The sequence below is a fragment of the Hydra vulgaris genome, chromosome 01 (genome assembly GCF_038396675.1).
Source record: "Hydra vulgaris chromosome 01, alternate assembly HydraT2T_AEP".
Taxonomy (NCBI): domain Eukaryota; kingdom Metazoa; phylum Cnidaria; class Hydrozoa; order Anthoathecata; family Hydridae; genus Hydra; species Hydra vulgaris.
Window position 1 is genome coordinate 44685294 of NC_088920.1, and position 17844 is coordinate 44703137.

The window sequence follows — 17844 nt, forward strand, 5'->3', positions numbered from 1 at the left end:
TATATACACAAAATGTGCAGTGACGGATCCAGGTAGGGGGGGGGATGCATCCCCCCACGAGAATCTGAAACTCCTTAAAAAATCTTAGAAAAAGAGGATCTTTTTTTTCTTTTTAGGAGACGCAAATGTGATACAAAATGCAAAAATATTTCAACATCAATCCCCCACCACCATCACAACCACCACCAAAAATTCCTGTATCCGTAATATATTTTGCTTAGTAATATATTATGCTTAAACAACCTAGCTACAAAATGTACCAACAAACAGTTGCGTTTACAAAAAGTAGAAAAATAAAAAATTAACATTTAAAATTACAAAAATAGATTTATACTCGGATTAAAAATAATAAAATACTTTGAAAGTATATTCTTTTAAATAAAAATATGCTAAGCTTTTCAACTTGTTATCCAATTTGTTTTTCTTTTCACGACGTTAGTTTTTAGTGAGTTTTTTTTAATATTAAACTTAGGTATACATTTTTCTCCAAGTAACATTAGGAACTAATTAGGAACAAAATTTCCAACTCAGCTTTTTAAAAATTTTTTAAGGTATATTAAGAGAAAACATTGTAAAAGAGGAGACTCTACAAATTATTTGTGTTTGTCAAATACAACAAAATTATGTAAACCAAGTTAACTCATTTATTCAAAGTTGAAACTAAGAAATTATGCATAGATAAGTTTATTTGTAGAAACTTCTTGTTTTATATGTGTAAATTTTTCTGTATATGAAACCGTTACGATTGTTTTTTGCATGAAAGTATGATGAGGGTTTATAATCTCTATTTATATAAAGAAAGAATTTCAAAATACATAGTGTTTAACTACACCAATTCGGAAAATAAGTACATATTAACGCGTTTTGACAGGAGCAGTTTGTAGTTTTAAACTTACTATAAACACTTAAAGGAACTAAAAAAAAAAACTAAATAAATATAAACAAAAAAAAAGAAAACTATTATTTGGTTACCAAAATAATGAACGAGCTGAAAACTATTTATTTTAAGCTACCCCCTTTTGCAGATCCGCCGTTTTTACGCGGAGCCATCAAATGTTATTAATAAAAATAATGCATTTAAAAATACAGAATATATATTAAAGTAATAGTAATTAATATAACTCGAAAGATAATAATTTTTTGTTTAAGTTCATCTTTAATTAAGAATCAAGTTAATAAAATTTCAGAGTAATGGAATTCGACTACTTTTGTTTTGACTTCCTCGCTGGCTGTGGTTGACTAGACATTGATCCAATATTATTGTGAGGACGTAAACTTTTGTTAAGTGTAGACTAGTTTTACGAGAAATTGCAACAAAAATAATAAAAATTGTATATAATTTTATATATATGTATATATATATATATATATATATATATATATATATATATATATATATATATATATATATATATATATATATATATATATATATATGTATATATATATGTATATATATATGTATATACATATAAATATATATATATATATATACATATATATATATATACATATATATATATACATATATATACACATATATATATACACATATATATTCACATATATATACACATACATATATATATATACATATATATATATATATATATATATATATACGTATATATATATATATATATATATATATATATATATATATATATATATATATATATATATATATATATATATATATATATATTGAATCACAATTGACATTATTAAGTTATAATATATATATATATATATATATATATATATATATATATATATATATATATATATATATATATATATATATATATATATATATATATATATATATATGTAAATTATGTTAGTGTATTTTACAAATAGAGTGCTCAATGTTCTTAAAAAACAGAGCAATAATTAATTAGTAAAAAACACTTATCTAACTTTTATCTTCAACTTGAAGTTTCACCATTGCTGGATCATCAGGAAGAGTTACTAAATTTTTAGTAACTCTTCCTGATGATCCAGCAATGGTGAAACTTCAAGTCAAAGATAAAAGTTAGATAAGTGTTTTTTACTAATTATATATATATATATATAAATTTTCTTAAGTGATTTTCTACTACTAATATATATATATATATATATATATATATATATATATATATATATATATATATATATATATATATATTTAACTGTGATTCAATATATATATATATATATATATATATATATATATATATATATATATATATATATATATATATATGTATATATATATATATATATATATATATATATATATATTTAACTGTGATTCAATATATATATATATATATATATATATATATATATATATATATATATATATATATATGTATATATATATATATATATATATATATATATATATATATATATATATATATATATATATATATATATATATATTGGATCACAGTTAAATATATATATATATATATATATATATATATATATATATATATATATATATATATATATATATGTATATATATACATATATTGGATCACAGTTAAATATATATATATATATATATATATATTATATATATATATATATATATATATATATATATATATATATATATGTATATATATATATATATATATATATATATATATATATATATATATATATATATATTGGATCACAATTGACATTATTAAGTTAAGTAAAACAAAAAAACAACTATGGTACATAAATAGAAATACTAAGTGTAAAGTTTCATATCTAGTTTATCTTTATAATACAGTTCGTAATCAAATCAAAAAGTATACTCGTTCAGCAATTAGAATCTTTAAAGAGGCTTTAGCAAATGACAAATGCAATCCAAAAAGGCTTTTCTATAGGCTTTACTATATTAATTCTAAACATTCATCATCAAGCTCTATTAATGCATTGACTACTGAATCAGATATTAGCATAAAGAAAGTGGGTAATGCAAATGTACTAAATTTGCAATTTTAATCCGTTTCCACAACCGGAAATGTACACATACTGGCGCATATCCCTTACAGAACATCAAGCACAATCAGTTAATTATAAATAGACCAATCTCTAGTAAAATCACATTTGCTCAAATTAGATACAAACAAATCATTTGGCACTGACTGTGTAAGTCCATTAGTTCTACAAAGTTGTGCAAAATCATTAGCTAAACCATTGTCACTTATTTCAATATTCGATTGATCAATCTAAATTACCAGAATCTTGGTTAGAAGCCTATGTTACTCCATTATATAAGAAAGGCTGCAAAACAGATCCAGCAAATTATTGTCCAGTTTCCCCCACTTCTGTTACTTATAAAAATTTTTAGAAAATAATTAGAGAAAAAATCGCAGAACATTTATCTCATGTCAACATGGATTTGTTACAAAATAAGTGTCACAAATCTTTTGGAAACTATGGATTTTATAACCTTTGTAAGATCAAGTATAAAATTGACAGATGTTATATTCCTTGATTATGCTAAAGCTTTTGATAAAGTATCGCAAAAACCTATATCATTTAAACTGGAAAAATACGGAATTGTTGGTAAACTTTCTTCTAGGATAAAATCTTTCTTTTCAAATTGTCAAAAACACGTTGTTTTAGGAGAAATAATATCTGATTAGGTTCCTGTCACTAGCGGTGTTCCTCACAGTTCTGTTTTGGGACCTACTTTGTTTATTATATACGTTAATGATCTGCCTGATAAGGTAAACAAAGTTTGTAAAATATATGCTGATGACACAAAGATACTAGCCGCAATTAAAAGCAAAAAAGATGATGAGCAACTGCAGAGTGATATTAATTGGATTACAGAATGGGCAAGAATAGGGAAATGCAATTCAACAAAAACAGTAAAGTAATGCATATTCTAGGGAGGTCTAATTTACTAAAATTTGATTACTATATAAATGACCTTTGTACACACCAGAGAATTAAGCTTGAAGTAACATCAACTGAACAAGATTTAGGTATAATGTTGTCATCTGATCTTAAATTTCATGATCAAGTCACAAAAGCATCATATAAAGCTAATCGAATGCAGGGAATTCTAAAAAATACATTTTTATTTAGAAATGTTACTATATGGAGTAAACTTTATAAAATTTATGTGCACCCACACTTATAGTATACAGTGCCAAAATGGCTGTCTTATTTAAAAAAAGATACTAAAATTTTAGAAGAAAATTAAAAAAGTGCCTCAAAGATACCACACAATCTTCATAACCTTAATTACTCTATTCACTGTTTTGCAATTAAATATTCATTACTAAAAAATAGATGCGAGCGATGAAATCTAATTAAATACAAATATAAAGCAGAGAATTTTCAAAATAAAGTAGCCTAGCACAAAGAACCTATGAAGGTTTCTCTACAAGCTGATCAACATTTACAATACCGCAGAGAAATTATAAAGAACTGTGCTCAACGATATCATTTCTTATACAATAGAGTTACTTCCATTTATGATATGTTGTCATGCAGCAAAGAACAAACTCTTTTAAAAATAGCTTGGACAAATACATTGAACAAAATTTAAACTTAATAATTTAATGAGACTGCAAAATGAAAATGCAATCACAATGCTACTATAGCTTTCTCATTCTGTGTCTGTATATATATATATATATATATATATATATATACATATATATATATATATATATATATATATATATATATATATATATATATATATATATATATATACATACGTACATATATATACAGGCTTGGCCAGGAAGGCATGCAATTTTAAGTCTTTATATGACTACGCAAATAATTTTTTTTTTTTGATGAATTAACCACCATTTTTAACAAATGCGTTGAAAAAAATTGGTTTTTAATTACGTTTAAAATAAATAACTTCGACACGTTTGTCTTTACTAATGTTTTTATATTAGCAAAATGCTTTTAAATAAAGTAGCTAATGATTTTAATTAAAGTATCATTCAAAGTTGTATAATTTTTTATTTATACTGTTTAATTAATTTATTAATACTATTTAATTTATACTGTTTAAGATTTTTTTATAATTATAAAAAAATAAAAGAATAAAAAAATAAAAAGAGTAAAAATAAAAATAAAATAAAATATTAAATTTTATAAGCAATGACTTTAAACAGCGAAGGTCCCTTTAATAAACTTTATATAAGAATCATTAAAGTTTTAGTTGAGAAGAAAAAAAAAGACAAACTTTTTTAAAAGCTGTTTGAATTAAATAACTTTGATCTTTACTAACGTTTTTATATTATTGATACACATTTAAATAAAGTAACAAATCACTGCTAATGATATTTTGTAAAAACATTAATGAATAATATATATATATTTTTTATATTATATAAGTATTTATTTTTTATTATAAATGTTTTTAAATTAAAAAAAGTTATATTAAATTTTTATATAAACAATTTAATTATTTTTTCTTTTGTGGGAAGAATTGTTAAGAATCTTTTTTTTAAAATGTGCACGTTTATTAAACGATCGTCAGTTGTATGTTGTTAAAAGTCAGTTGTTGTTATTTGAAAAGGATTTAAAGCATAATATTGTATTATAAAAACATTAGTAAAGATAAACGATTCAAACTTATTTATTCCAAACGTAATTTAGATAATCTTATCGTTGTAGTTTATTATTTACTTTAGTTAAGTTTTAATTTTATTTTTGCTATTTTAGTTTTAGTTAAGTTGTTTTTTGTTATTTTGTTAAGAAGATCTATTTGCTTCTTTAACGATAAGTTTTTTTAAAAGTTTATTTATAGTTAAGATAATTTTTTTACCGCGTTACAAATTTTTAAAACATATTAACAGCCGTGGTCTACATTTATTTAAGTCATGTTTTTAATTACGTTTGGAATAATTTTTTATCTTTATTAATTTTTATATAAAATTATTGGAAACTCTTAAAATAAAAAGAACAATTTACTTTTGATGATTGTATAAAAATTTGATGATTGTATAATACTTGCACTTTATTTAAATTATGTTTTTTTTTACTAATTTAAAAATATCATGTAAACTAGTAAATAATTACACATTAAAAAATCATTTCATTCTTTGTTTTAACATTTGTACTTTGTTTTTTTAAAATATGTTTCGAAATATTAACATTTATCATAAAAAGTACATAATTATACAAATTAAAAAAAAAACAGTTTGTTAATACTTCGTATAAAAACTCATTAGAAGTGTTATGTTACTTCATTAAAAAGCATTTTAATAATGTAAAAGTATTAAAGATCAAACTTATTTAATTGTAACGGTTTTTAAAAACATGTCTTTTATTTTCAACAAATTTTTTTAAATGTAGTAACTCCAATAAATCTTATATTACAATTCGTTAGAGAGACTTTCGTTGTTTTAGAAAGTCATCGTTTATAAAAACAAAATTATTTTTTGATAACATTTATTACAAAAAATGCATTCTTGAATAGTTTATATAATATATAAATTTATATAATATATAAGTTTATATATATAATATATAAGTTTATATAATATATAAATTAAAAAAATCATATACAACTGTCAATGATACTTTAAAAGAAAATCATTATCATTAAATTTTTACTTCATTTAAAAGCTATTGGGGAAACAAATTCTATCTGTTGACCAGCCTTGCACCCCTTCTTCATCTATTAGGCTGGCACAGATGTATTTTTAATACATCGTTTCCAGTTTAGGATGTTGAATGCTGAAAATTGACTTGTATAGGTTTTGCTTTTGTCTCTGTTTTTATGACTAGGCAACTCATTCTATTATCTCCTAATAAAGGTACAGCTCTAAAACTCAGTTTTATGTTTCTAAGGCCGGCTGGTAGTCAGGTTTCCCGAACTCTGTGGTAGCTCTCAGAGAGGCTGATTCCATTAACAGCTGAAAAATATCAAAGTATTAATAGTGCCATGTTGCGCATTGATGGTGTCCCTGTTTGTACTTTTAGTGTGCATTGCGGAAGCCAAATTTGGAGCCCTTTGTTACGGCTTAGAGTTTATTAATAGTAAACAGGCAATTGCTATGGCTATTAAACAGTGTTCTGAGTACCATCTATGCTTTGAGTCAAGTTCTTCAACAAATTTAAAAAGAAATAAAGTATAAAAAACTATAAAACACAAAAAACCATCATCATCACCAAGTTCTCTAAACCTATCATTCACTAATATTCGTGGTCTTCGAAGTAACTTCTCTTCTGTTGAGTCTTATCTCTGGCAAAGTTCACCAGACCTACTTGCTCTTTGTCAGACTAATTTGAGTTCAGCTATCTCATCTTGGGATCTTAGTGTTGATGGTTATCTTCTTTTAATTCGTAAAGACTCCAATAGTCACATGCTTGACCTGGGCATTTACATTTGAAAGAATTTACCCATTTGTCGTGAAACTAGGTTTGAACCCACAGACTATTCTTTCACGTGCTTTCATTTAGCACCACTTCACTTTATAGCCTTTCTCTTTGCTCTATATCGCTCTCCTTCATTTCAAGACTGCACTCTTTTCGATGTCATTTCTGATCATGTTGATCAAGCCCTCTCTCTTTATCCATCAGCCTATGTTGTTGTTGTCGGTAACTTTAATGCTCATCACACTGAATGGCTTGGCTCTAATGTCAGTGACTCTGCAGGCATTAAAGCCCATAACTTTTGCCTTTCTCAATCTCTAACTTAAATAGTCAACTTTCCAACTCGCTTTCCTGACAACCCGAATCATTTACCTTCTCTACTTGACTTATGTCTTGCTTCTGAACCTATTCAGTGCTCAGTTTCTCCATATTCAGCCTTAGGTGCTTTTGATCACAGTTTGATCTTTCTAAAACTATTATCTCATTCTTCTTTATCATCAAAAACCCCTATCATCGTACCTCTTACAACTACCTTAAAGCTGACTGGGATTCTTTCCATGATTTTCTTCGTAATGGCCCTTGGTTAGAAACCTTTTGTCTTCCTGTTGACAAATATTCTTCTTACATAACTTCATGTATTCAGGCTGGCATAGAATCTTTTGTTCCCTCTCAAGGATTCCAGGTCAAGCCTTACTCTCCTCCATGGTTTTCCTCACATTGTGCTGCTGCGATTGCCAATCAAAACCGTTGCTTCCATATCTATCAGCAAAACAATTCTCCAGAAAACAGACGTCTGTTTATTACTGCTAGAAACCATTGTAAAAAGGTTTTGTCTAATGCCAAAGCCCGCTATTCTCAGGTCATGAAGTCTCATGTCTCATCTCAAAAATTAGGCTCTCGTGACATCTGGAGAATCTTTAATAGTATTAATAATAAGGCGAATCTTTAATTCCACCTCTCTTGTATGGTTTAGATTTTGTCATCTCACCTAAAGACAAAGCTGAATTATTTGCTAAGAACTTTTCATCAATATCATCTCTTGATTCCGCTAGTTGCGTTCTACCTGATGCTGCTAACAAACAGGTTGATCCATTGCTTGACATTCGTATCACTCCAGCTTCTGTATCTTAAGTGATTTCCTGCCTAGACTCTTCTACAGCTTGTAGCTCGGACAACATACCTGCTATTGTTTTGCAGAAGTATTCTCCGGAGCTGTTGTCTATACTCTCAAAACTATTCAACAAGTGCTTATCAGGGTCTTGCTTTCGAGTCTGCTGGAAAGCGGCATCTGTTATTCCTATCTTTAAAAATTCTGGAGAGCAATCTGATTTGTCTAACTACCATCCCATTAATCTTCTTCCTATCATAAGCAAGGTTTTTGAATCTTTAATTAACAAACACTTAATCTCTCATCTTGAATCTAATAACTTACTTTATGATCATTATTATGGATTTCGACCTTCTTGTTCTACAGCTGATTTGCTAACAGTAATAACTGATAGGTTTTATCGTGCATTAGATAAAGGTGGAGAGGTTAAGGCCATTGCTCTTGACATTTCAAAAGCTTTTGGTAAAGTTTGGCATGCTTGTCTTCTCCATAAGCTTTCTTCTTATGGTGTATCAGGTAACATCTTTAAGATTATTGAATCCTTCCTTTCCAATCGTAGTATAAAAGTTGTCTTCTATGGACAGCACTCTTCTTCTTATTCTGTAACTTCAGGGGTTCCTCAAGGTTCTATCCTTAGCCTATACTCTTTTTAATTTACATTAACGATCTTCCAGATATTCTCACATCTAAAGTGGGATTGTTTACTGATAATACTACCATTTATTCTTGTCGTGATAAGAAACCAACACTCTCTGATTGCTTGGAGTGGGCATTTGAGCTTGAAAAGGATCTCACTTCTGCTACAGCATGAGGCTAACAGTGGCTGGTGAACTTCAATACAGATAAAACTCAATTTTTTTCAGCCAATCGGTATTGCAATAAGTTAGATCTTCTTATATTTATGAACGGTGATGTACTTGATGAGTGATCTACTCTTCATCTTCTAGGGTTAACTCTTACTTCTGATTTTACTTGGAAACCATATATCAAATCTATTGCAAAATTAGCATCTGCTAAGGTTGCATATCTTTATTGAGCTTGTCACTTTCTTACTTCGGATTCTGTTCTCTATCTCTATAAATCGCAAATCCGGCCTTCTATTGAATACTGTTGCCATATCTGGGGTGGATCTTCTAATGACGCCCTTACTCTTTTAGACAAAGTGCAAAAACGCATTGTAAATATAGTTGGACCTGCTCTTGCAGCCAACCTCCAACCATTATCACATTGTTGTAATGTTGCTTCTCTTTCTCTTTTCTACAAATACTATAATGGGCACTGCTATAAAGAGCTAGCGCCTCTTACTAAAAATCTACTAAAATTCATTCTCGTGTTACGCGTCATTCAATTAAGTCTCATCCTTTTTCTGTGACTGTTCCTAAGTCCTCGAAAAACTCTTATTCGTATAGTTTTTTTCCTCGAACATCAATTCTTTGGAATTTGCTTCCTTCATCTTGCTTTCCTGATTCATATAATTTGCAATCCTTTAAGTTGTCTGTCAATCTTTATCTTGCTCTTCAATCTTCATCTTTTCTCTTCCAGTAACTTCCAACTTTAATTAGTGGTTGCTTGCAGCCTTGTTGGAAGCAAAGAATTTAAAAAAAAAAAAAAGCGTTTCACTACAATAAAAAGGTTTGTTAAGAAATTTTGATGTAATTTATTTCACCTTAGGTATAATTCAGAATATTTTTCTTCTGCGCATTTTTAAAATATATTTTTTGAAATAGCCACAGATAGAAATAGAAATAGTTCAAATCGTCAAAGCATAATGTGGTTTGCCTGGTCATATAATCACTTGCAATCGCACATCTTCCTGTGAAACACTGGATATATTTAAGCATGTATGTTTATATATATATATATATATATATATATATATATATATATATATATACACAACCCTCAGAATTAGGGTCGGCATTCGGCAACGTCAACCTAACTGCTGACCTAAAAGTGTTTGAGGCAAAAAATTACCGACCTTGTTTCTATGTTTTATGGTAACCCCTTTGTATCAAATTTTTTTGCTGACCTAATTCCGACCTGTAACAGGGTGAGGTCGGCAATTTATTGCTGAATTCATTTTTCCTAATTCTTAGGGTTGTATACACACACACACATATATATATATTTATATATATATATATATATTTATATATATATATATATATTTATATATATATATATATATTTATATATATATATATATATATATATATATATATATATAATATATATATATATATATATATATATATATATATATATATATATATATATATAGTTTAGTTATGTATCTCATTATCCTAAATTCCGGATTTTTTATCCAAACAATTTTCTGGATTTTTAAGATATGACTAGGAAGACCTATAATCTATGATATATATGTATATATATATATATATATATATATATATATATATATATATATATATATATATATATATATATATATATATATATATATATATATACATAAATATATATTAGGGGTGTTCACATAACCACTGGAAAAAAAATAATTTTCTTTGATCTGAATGCACATAAATTAATGTTTAAAGGTTGCTCAATGGCCTTTTAGTTTTACAATAATAGCATTACGCCTTAAATAATTTCCTAGTTTTATCCCATATTCAATTTAGATAAAATATTAAATAAATTTGATGTACCATTGTCTTTTATGAGCTAACTTCTTTGTTTCTTTCTTCTAACTGTGCCATAGCTTCACAATTTCAGATGGGTTAAAGCAAAACATTTTATGAGTTAAATCATAGTTTAGCTCCTTATTTTAAATCACTTATACACTTTAATATTATATGTTTATAATTTGTCCTGATCTTGTTATTGAAACATTGGTTATTACAATTAAATTTGACAACAGTGCCCAATAGACATCATTTCTTGGTGGTCAAATGAAGTTTTGGTATGGACCATGAGGGTGCATAAATTTAATTTGGATATTATTTTTAGAAATATCTATTTCTGAAACCATGCCTACCCACAAAAAGAATTCTATTTGCATGCAACTAAATCATTTAGATATGGTAAGAATTTTCTTTGATCTGAATGCACACTAGTTTATTTTGTGCCCATTGGCATTAAAATTCACTGTGCAAAAGATAATTAAAATAAATTAATGTTTAGAGGTTGCTCAATGGCCTTTTAGTTTTACAATAATAGCATTACGCCTTAAATAAATGCTTAATTTTATCCCATGTTCAATTTAGATAAAATATTAAATAAATTTGATGTACCATTGTCTTTTATGAGCTAACTTCTTTGATCATGTGACAAGCAGCCATTTTGTCATCTGATGTTTTTGATTAAAAAAAACATTTTCATTAATTGTAATTTTTTGCTGAACAACTGAAATATTTAAATATTTTGAGGTTCTTATTTATTTTAATCCTATAAAATAATTATAGCTGTTATGCCACTATCTTGTTTTTTAGTGCTAAATATTATTGGGTGACTTAACTTACTTTAGTGTTAGTAGTTTTGTAACACTTATAATTTCTCAAGTTGAGTTTAATTTGGTATCATTTAATTTTAGTTTAGTTGCTGAAAATGAGTGAAAAGATAAGTTCTTCAAATTTTCCTTTGACACGTAATCGAACTGCAATATGGTTGATTGGTCAACCTGAGAAGAACCTACCAAATAATGTCCTTCCAACGATGGTTGATGTGTTAAGGACGTTTTTCCACTATCAGAAAGCATTGAAACAAACAGTTCCAGCCAGTGCAAAAGCAACATCTAATGGTTTAGCTCACATCTGGAAAAAAGCCAGAATTCCAATGACTTATCAGCCTCATATTGTATCAAAAGTGAAAGCATGTGTTGATGAGCATAATTTAATTAAAAAGAATAAAGGAAGAGCTATTAAGTCACAGATTGCTAGAGAGAAAGATTTTAGTATCAAATTAGATTTACTGTTTGACATTTCACACAAGGATGCAAACAAGCTAATTAAAATTGATGAAGATAAAATATTTCTGGAAGACCAAAAGAATACTTGTATGATGAAGATGGCTGGAGATGTAAAATTATCTCAACAAGAAAAGCGAACAGCAGAGCGTCAGCAAGCAGAAACAAAAAGATAGCAGAATGAGGAAGAGGAAGACAAAAAGCAAATGTTGTCCTTACCCCAAGCTGTAGCCACTTTAGTCTTGATTGTGATAGTGATAGCAAAGCAACAGAAGTCAGTGACATTCCTGATGACAATGACGATTATGAACTAGAAATTCCGGTTTATCACAAAAAACTAGTAACCCAATCAACTGACTGTGAACAAAGTCTTAAAAATAAAAAGCCACATATTCTCAATGAAATTTTGTCTTCTCCAGATGTATCATCCACACTTGATCGAATCAATTTATCTGACCAAAAATTCACTATATTAGCAGCTGCAATTGCTAGAGCAAGTGGAGAGGACCTCCAAAGTACACCATTATTAAGATCAACAGTCCGCCGCAAATGCATCATGCACCGTTCATCAACTGAAAATCATATTCGGCAGAAATTTATGTCAAGTTAGAAACAACATATGGTCGTCCACTGGGATGGTAAGATAATGAGAGACAGCACTAACTATGAAAATCCAAAATCTAATGTTGATAGAATTGCCATTGATGTGACTGGTCGTAATCTGGAGAAAATACTGGGTATTGTAAAGATATCATCTGGCACTGGACTGGCACAAGCAAAAGCAACCTTCCAGTTAATGACCATATGGAATGTTGCAAATTATATTGTCGGTATGTGTTTTGACACAACAGCGTCAAACACGGGTTCCAAAAATGGTGCGTGCATCTTGCTAGAGAATTTGATGGAGAAAAATCTTCTCTACTTTGCTTGCTGTCACCATATGCATGAAGTAATTATTGGGGAAATATAATCAGTTTTGCTTGGACCCAGCAGTGGGCCCAACATAGCTCTGTTGTCAAGCATAAATCAAGCCAATTATGCTCCATTAGATGATGCCCATTTTGCTGAACCACAGCTTCAGCAACTTAGATCAGAGGCTGGCTGCTTTCTGCAGCCTTTCTTATCAGAAATCTTGTGCGAATTTTGTACCGTTGCTGCTCATATCTATGTACCAGCATGGATTGCCTGTCCAATTGCAAGTGATGCTCCAGCAAATGATCTGATGCTCTTCACAAGAATTAAACAATATTATGAGATCAACAAGGTCATTTCAAATGCTGCTATGATGAAGCTTCAAAATCACACTTGGTACCTTGGGTCAGAAATGATTCCACTTTCATTATTTTCTGACAGGGTTCGTGACACAGAAAAAAGTTGATTGTTGAAGCTATGATTCAAAGTGGAGCTGATTGGAGTGCCAGGGGTATAAACTGTCCAGCAGCAGAATTAAACAAGTTGGAAAAGAAGCAACTTCATGAGCTTGTTACATCATCATCAACTGCTGCTTTGCAGTCACTTGGTCTCGATGTAACCATTTTATCTGGAACCGATCGAAAGACCTGGGTGGAAATTGCTGAATTTCGTTATACTAAAGCAATTGTTAAATCTGTGAAAGTTATCAATGACACCGCTGAGCGTTCTGTTGCTCTTATGAGCACATTTAATCAATACATCACAAAAACTGAATCTGAAATGCAGAAACTAATATAAGTTGTTGAGGACAACAGAAAATGCATTCCAGATTGCCACAAAAGCATCTTGATGACATATGCCACTGTTGTTACAGACTTTTGATCTTGTAAATAGTGCAATATTTGAATGTTATTTGCATTATTTAAGGAATTTTTTGAAAATGATTAATTGTATATCATAGCTATAACTCAAGTTTTTTAAATATTGTTGTTGCGGCGAATGCTTTTAACATAGTAAATTTTTATTTTCCTTGAGCAAACTCTAAATATTATCCAAAACACCTAAGATTTTGCACAGAAGTTTTTTTCAATCAAAGAAACAATATTTAAAACTGTGCAACATTTAATTCAAAAAAAATTTTTTTTGGACACCTTTAATATATATATATATATATATATATATATATATATATATATATATATATATATATATATATATATATATATATATATATATATATAAACATATATATATATATATATATATAAACATATATATATATATATATATAAACATATATATATATATAAACATATATATATATATATATATATATATATATATATATATATATATATATATATATATATATATATATATATATATATATATATATATATATATATATAATTAATTAGTAAAAAACACTTATCTAACTTTTATCTTCGACTTGAAGTTTCACCATTGCTGGATCATCAGGAAGAGTTCTCTTCCTGATGATCCAGCAATGGTGAAACTTCAAGTCGAAAATAAAAGTTAGATAAGCGTTTTTTACTAATTAATTATTGCTCTGTTCTTTAAGAACATTGAGCACTCTATTTGTAAAATACACTAACATAATTTACATATATATATATATATATATATACATATATATATATATATATATATATATATATATATATATATATATATATATATATATATATATGTATATATATATATATATATATATATATATATATATATATATATATATATATATATATATATATATATATGTATATATATAGTTTAGTTATGTATCTAATTTTTCAGATCTATAATTGTTTAAATATATATATAATTAATGGCTGTTGCAAACATTCAAAGTTATGTTGAATGGTCATAGTCGTTTTCGACCACGCTTTGAAGTCAGCAAACATACCAATCTTCCTACTCAACAGGTAAAATAATAATATAATTATTTAATACTAAATTTAATGTTACTGCCATTACTCATTTATGAGTGTTTGACACATAAGTCATGGCAGCCATTACACCCGAGTTAATGGCGAGAAAGATTTGCAGCACTTGTATTAGACAATGTGTATGCAAATATCTATTTTATGTAAACTTTAATTTATGTAATGTTGAAACATATATAAAGTTTTAAAGTTTTACTTTTATTTTAAAATTGATTTGCAGCAACATTTCCTTTAAATTTTATTTATAGCATTTATTTATCATTTTATTAAGTCTTTTGTTTATTAAATACTTTAAAACTTTAATTGAACAATAGGCCTTAGCGGCCGAAGTAGTTAGGTTGCAGCATTCTGAAGTGGATCGGCGTTCATATAATTGCTTTTCAGTATTTCTTTTTTTGAATTCTTTTTTGATTTTTAAAAATAAAAAATGAAACATTTTTGAAGTTCAATAGATGTTTTTGCTTTTATAAAGTTTTACTTATATGAAATTATCATTAAGAATGTGGATAGTGGATTTTCCCTATATTTACGTGATGACTTTAACCTTGTTTTTACATCTATGTTTCCAGACTGTGCCATAGCTTCACAATTTCAGATGAGTTGAAGCAAACTTTGTATGAGTTAAGTCACGGTTTAGCTCCTCGTTTTAAATCACTTATACACTTTAATGTTATATGTTTATAATTTGTCCTGATCTTGTTATTGAAACATTGGTTATTACAATTAAATTTGACAACAGTGCCCAATAGACATCATTTCTTGGTGGTCAAATGAAGTTTTGGTATGGACCATGAGGGTGCATAAATTTAATTTAGATATTATTTTTAGAAATATCTATTTCTGAAACCATGCCTACCCACAAAAAGAATCCTATTTACATGCAACTAAATCATATAGATATGGTACAACCACAACATCAGATCTTGTTGCTTTTTGGTAATATAAATCTGTCTGCATATTGATGTTTTATTTTGATTACATTGATGTTACATTGATGATTAGTTTTAAGCGAAAAAGTGATGATCATTTGTTCTTTTAAAACTAATTTTAAAATTTGAAATTTTGAAATTATTTTTGTATTTTGTTTATTTAAAAATATCACCATGACATAATATGATGTGATGGTGATAACTACTAGTCTCTAGAGTAGTATTTATCATATCAAATTATTCCTCTAGTTGTTGTTGCCTTGCTGTTGCTGTTTGTTTGGTAATGCAAACATAGTTTTCACCTTATTGTACAGCTGCTTTATCTAACCGTAATCTTTTTTTTTTAAATCTTTGTCACAAGAATAAATCTCTTCAGAAAAAATGCCTTTTTATTATTGCAAGAATCACTCTTGGTTCTGTTGCTTAAGTCATTTCTCAATTAAACTCTTGTATGGCTTGTGGTCTAGACAACATTTCTGTCATAGTCTTACAACAGTGTTATCCAGAAAAGTCATATAAATTCTCTCTAAACTTATAAGTGCCTGACTGTATCTTGTTTTCCTACCTGCATCTTGTTTTCCTACCTGCTGGAAAGGCAATTGTGGTTGGAATTTTTAAAAACTCTAGAGAACATTCTGATCACTTCAAATAATGTCAGATCAGTCTTCTCTTATTAGCAAGGTCTTTGAGTCATTAATAAACAAGTTTTTAACATCCCATCTTGAGTCAAATAACTGTAAACCCAACGTAATAGATGCCTTTATCTTCTGGGGTTGTTTTCACATTGCATATATAAATGATATTTTTACATTTTCCATTAAGTGGATATAAATCAATCTGCCGTCCACGCTTAATGCAATTTTTTTAGACAACTTGACCACGTTTATATATATATTTTTTAAGAATTAGCGTTTTAGGAATTGGCGGCAAAACAAAGATTAAAAAAAACCTACAAAGAATAAAACAGCAATACTTGAAAGGAAACAAATATTTTATGAAATAGAAAAATCTTTTTAAAATGAACTAAAAAAAGATTAAAAATTAAAAAAATTAAAATTTTGCGAAAAAAATAATATACCTAAATACTTTACTGTTTTTGTTTTCTTTTATCTTTTTTTAGGCCATTTGTTATTTTCCACAACCAAAAAATGATACAAGTTAAGGAAAAAAGCAAATATGATTATAATGAAAATGAAAACATCTTTTGATATACAATTTTTTTGCAACATTTTTCAGTCAATATATTAGGGAAGTACTTTATAATTTGCGTTAGAAACAGACACTTTTTAAATTTGTTTTTCAAATATTTTTGTTTAACTTTACTGTTTTTGTCAATGCACCGGAAAGCAAGAAAACTAATTGTTACTTATTCGTAAAAAAAAAAATTTTATTTAACAAATTTTTCATGTAAAAAAATAAAAAGTCTTTAATACCAATATTTAATTATAAAATATTTTTAGGAGCCTATTTAAAACTTTTTTTTTAAGTTTCAAAATACATTTTTTCAAACAGAGCAATTGTTATGTTCATTATCTCTAGTAATTCGTATTAACGTTGGAAATTGGGGAATATAAAAGAAAAATTCATGCATCAAATGTGGTAAATACATTTATAAATGAAACCATGTTATTCTTTTTTTTAATTTATTCCGTCATTACGAA

The 17844-nt window shown here is 27.3% G+C and overlaps 1 protein-coding gene across 1 annotated transcript in view; it reads left to right on the top strand.

The window, feature by feature from the left end:
* Window positions 1-15083: 15083 nt before the first annotated feature.
* LOC100200601 (UV radiation resistance-associated protein) overlaps window positions 15084-17844 on the top strand; it is a 41182-nt gene continuing 38421 nt past the window's right edge. Inside the window, exon 1 of the mRNA XM_065788308.1 lies at window positions 15084-15233. Coding sequence (XP_065644380.1) covers window positions 15162-15233 — 72 coding nt within the window. The 5' untranslated portion in view covers window positions 15084-15161. The remainder of the gene's footprint in view (window positions 15234-17844) is intronic.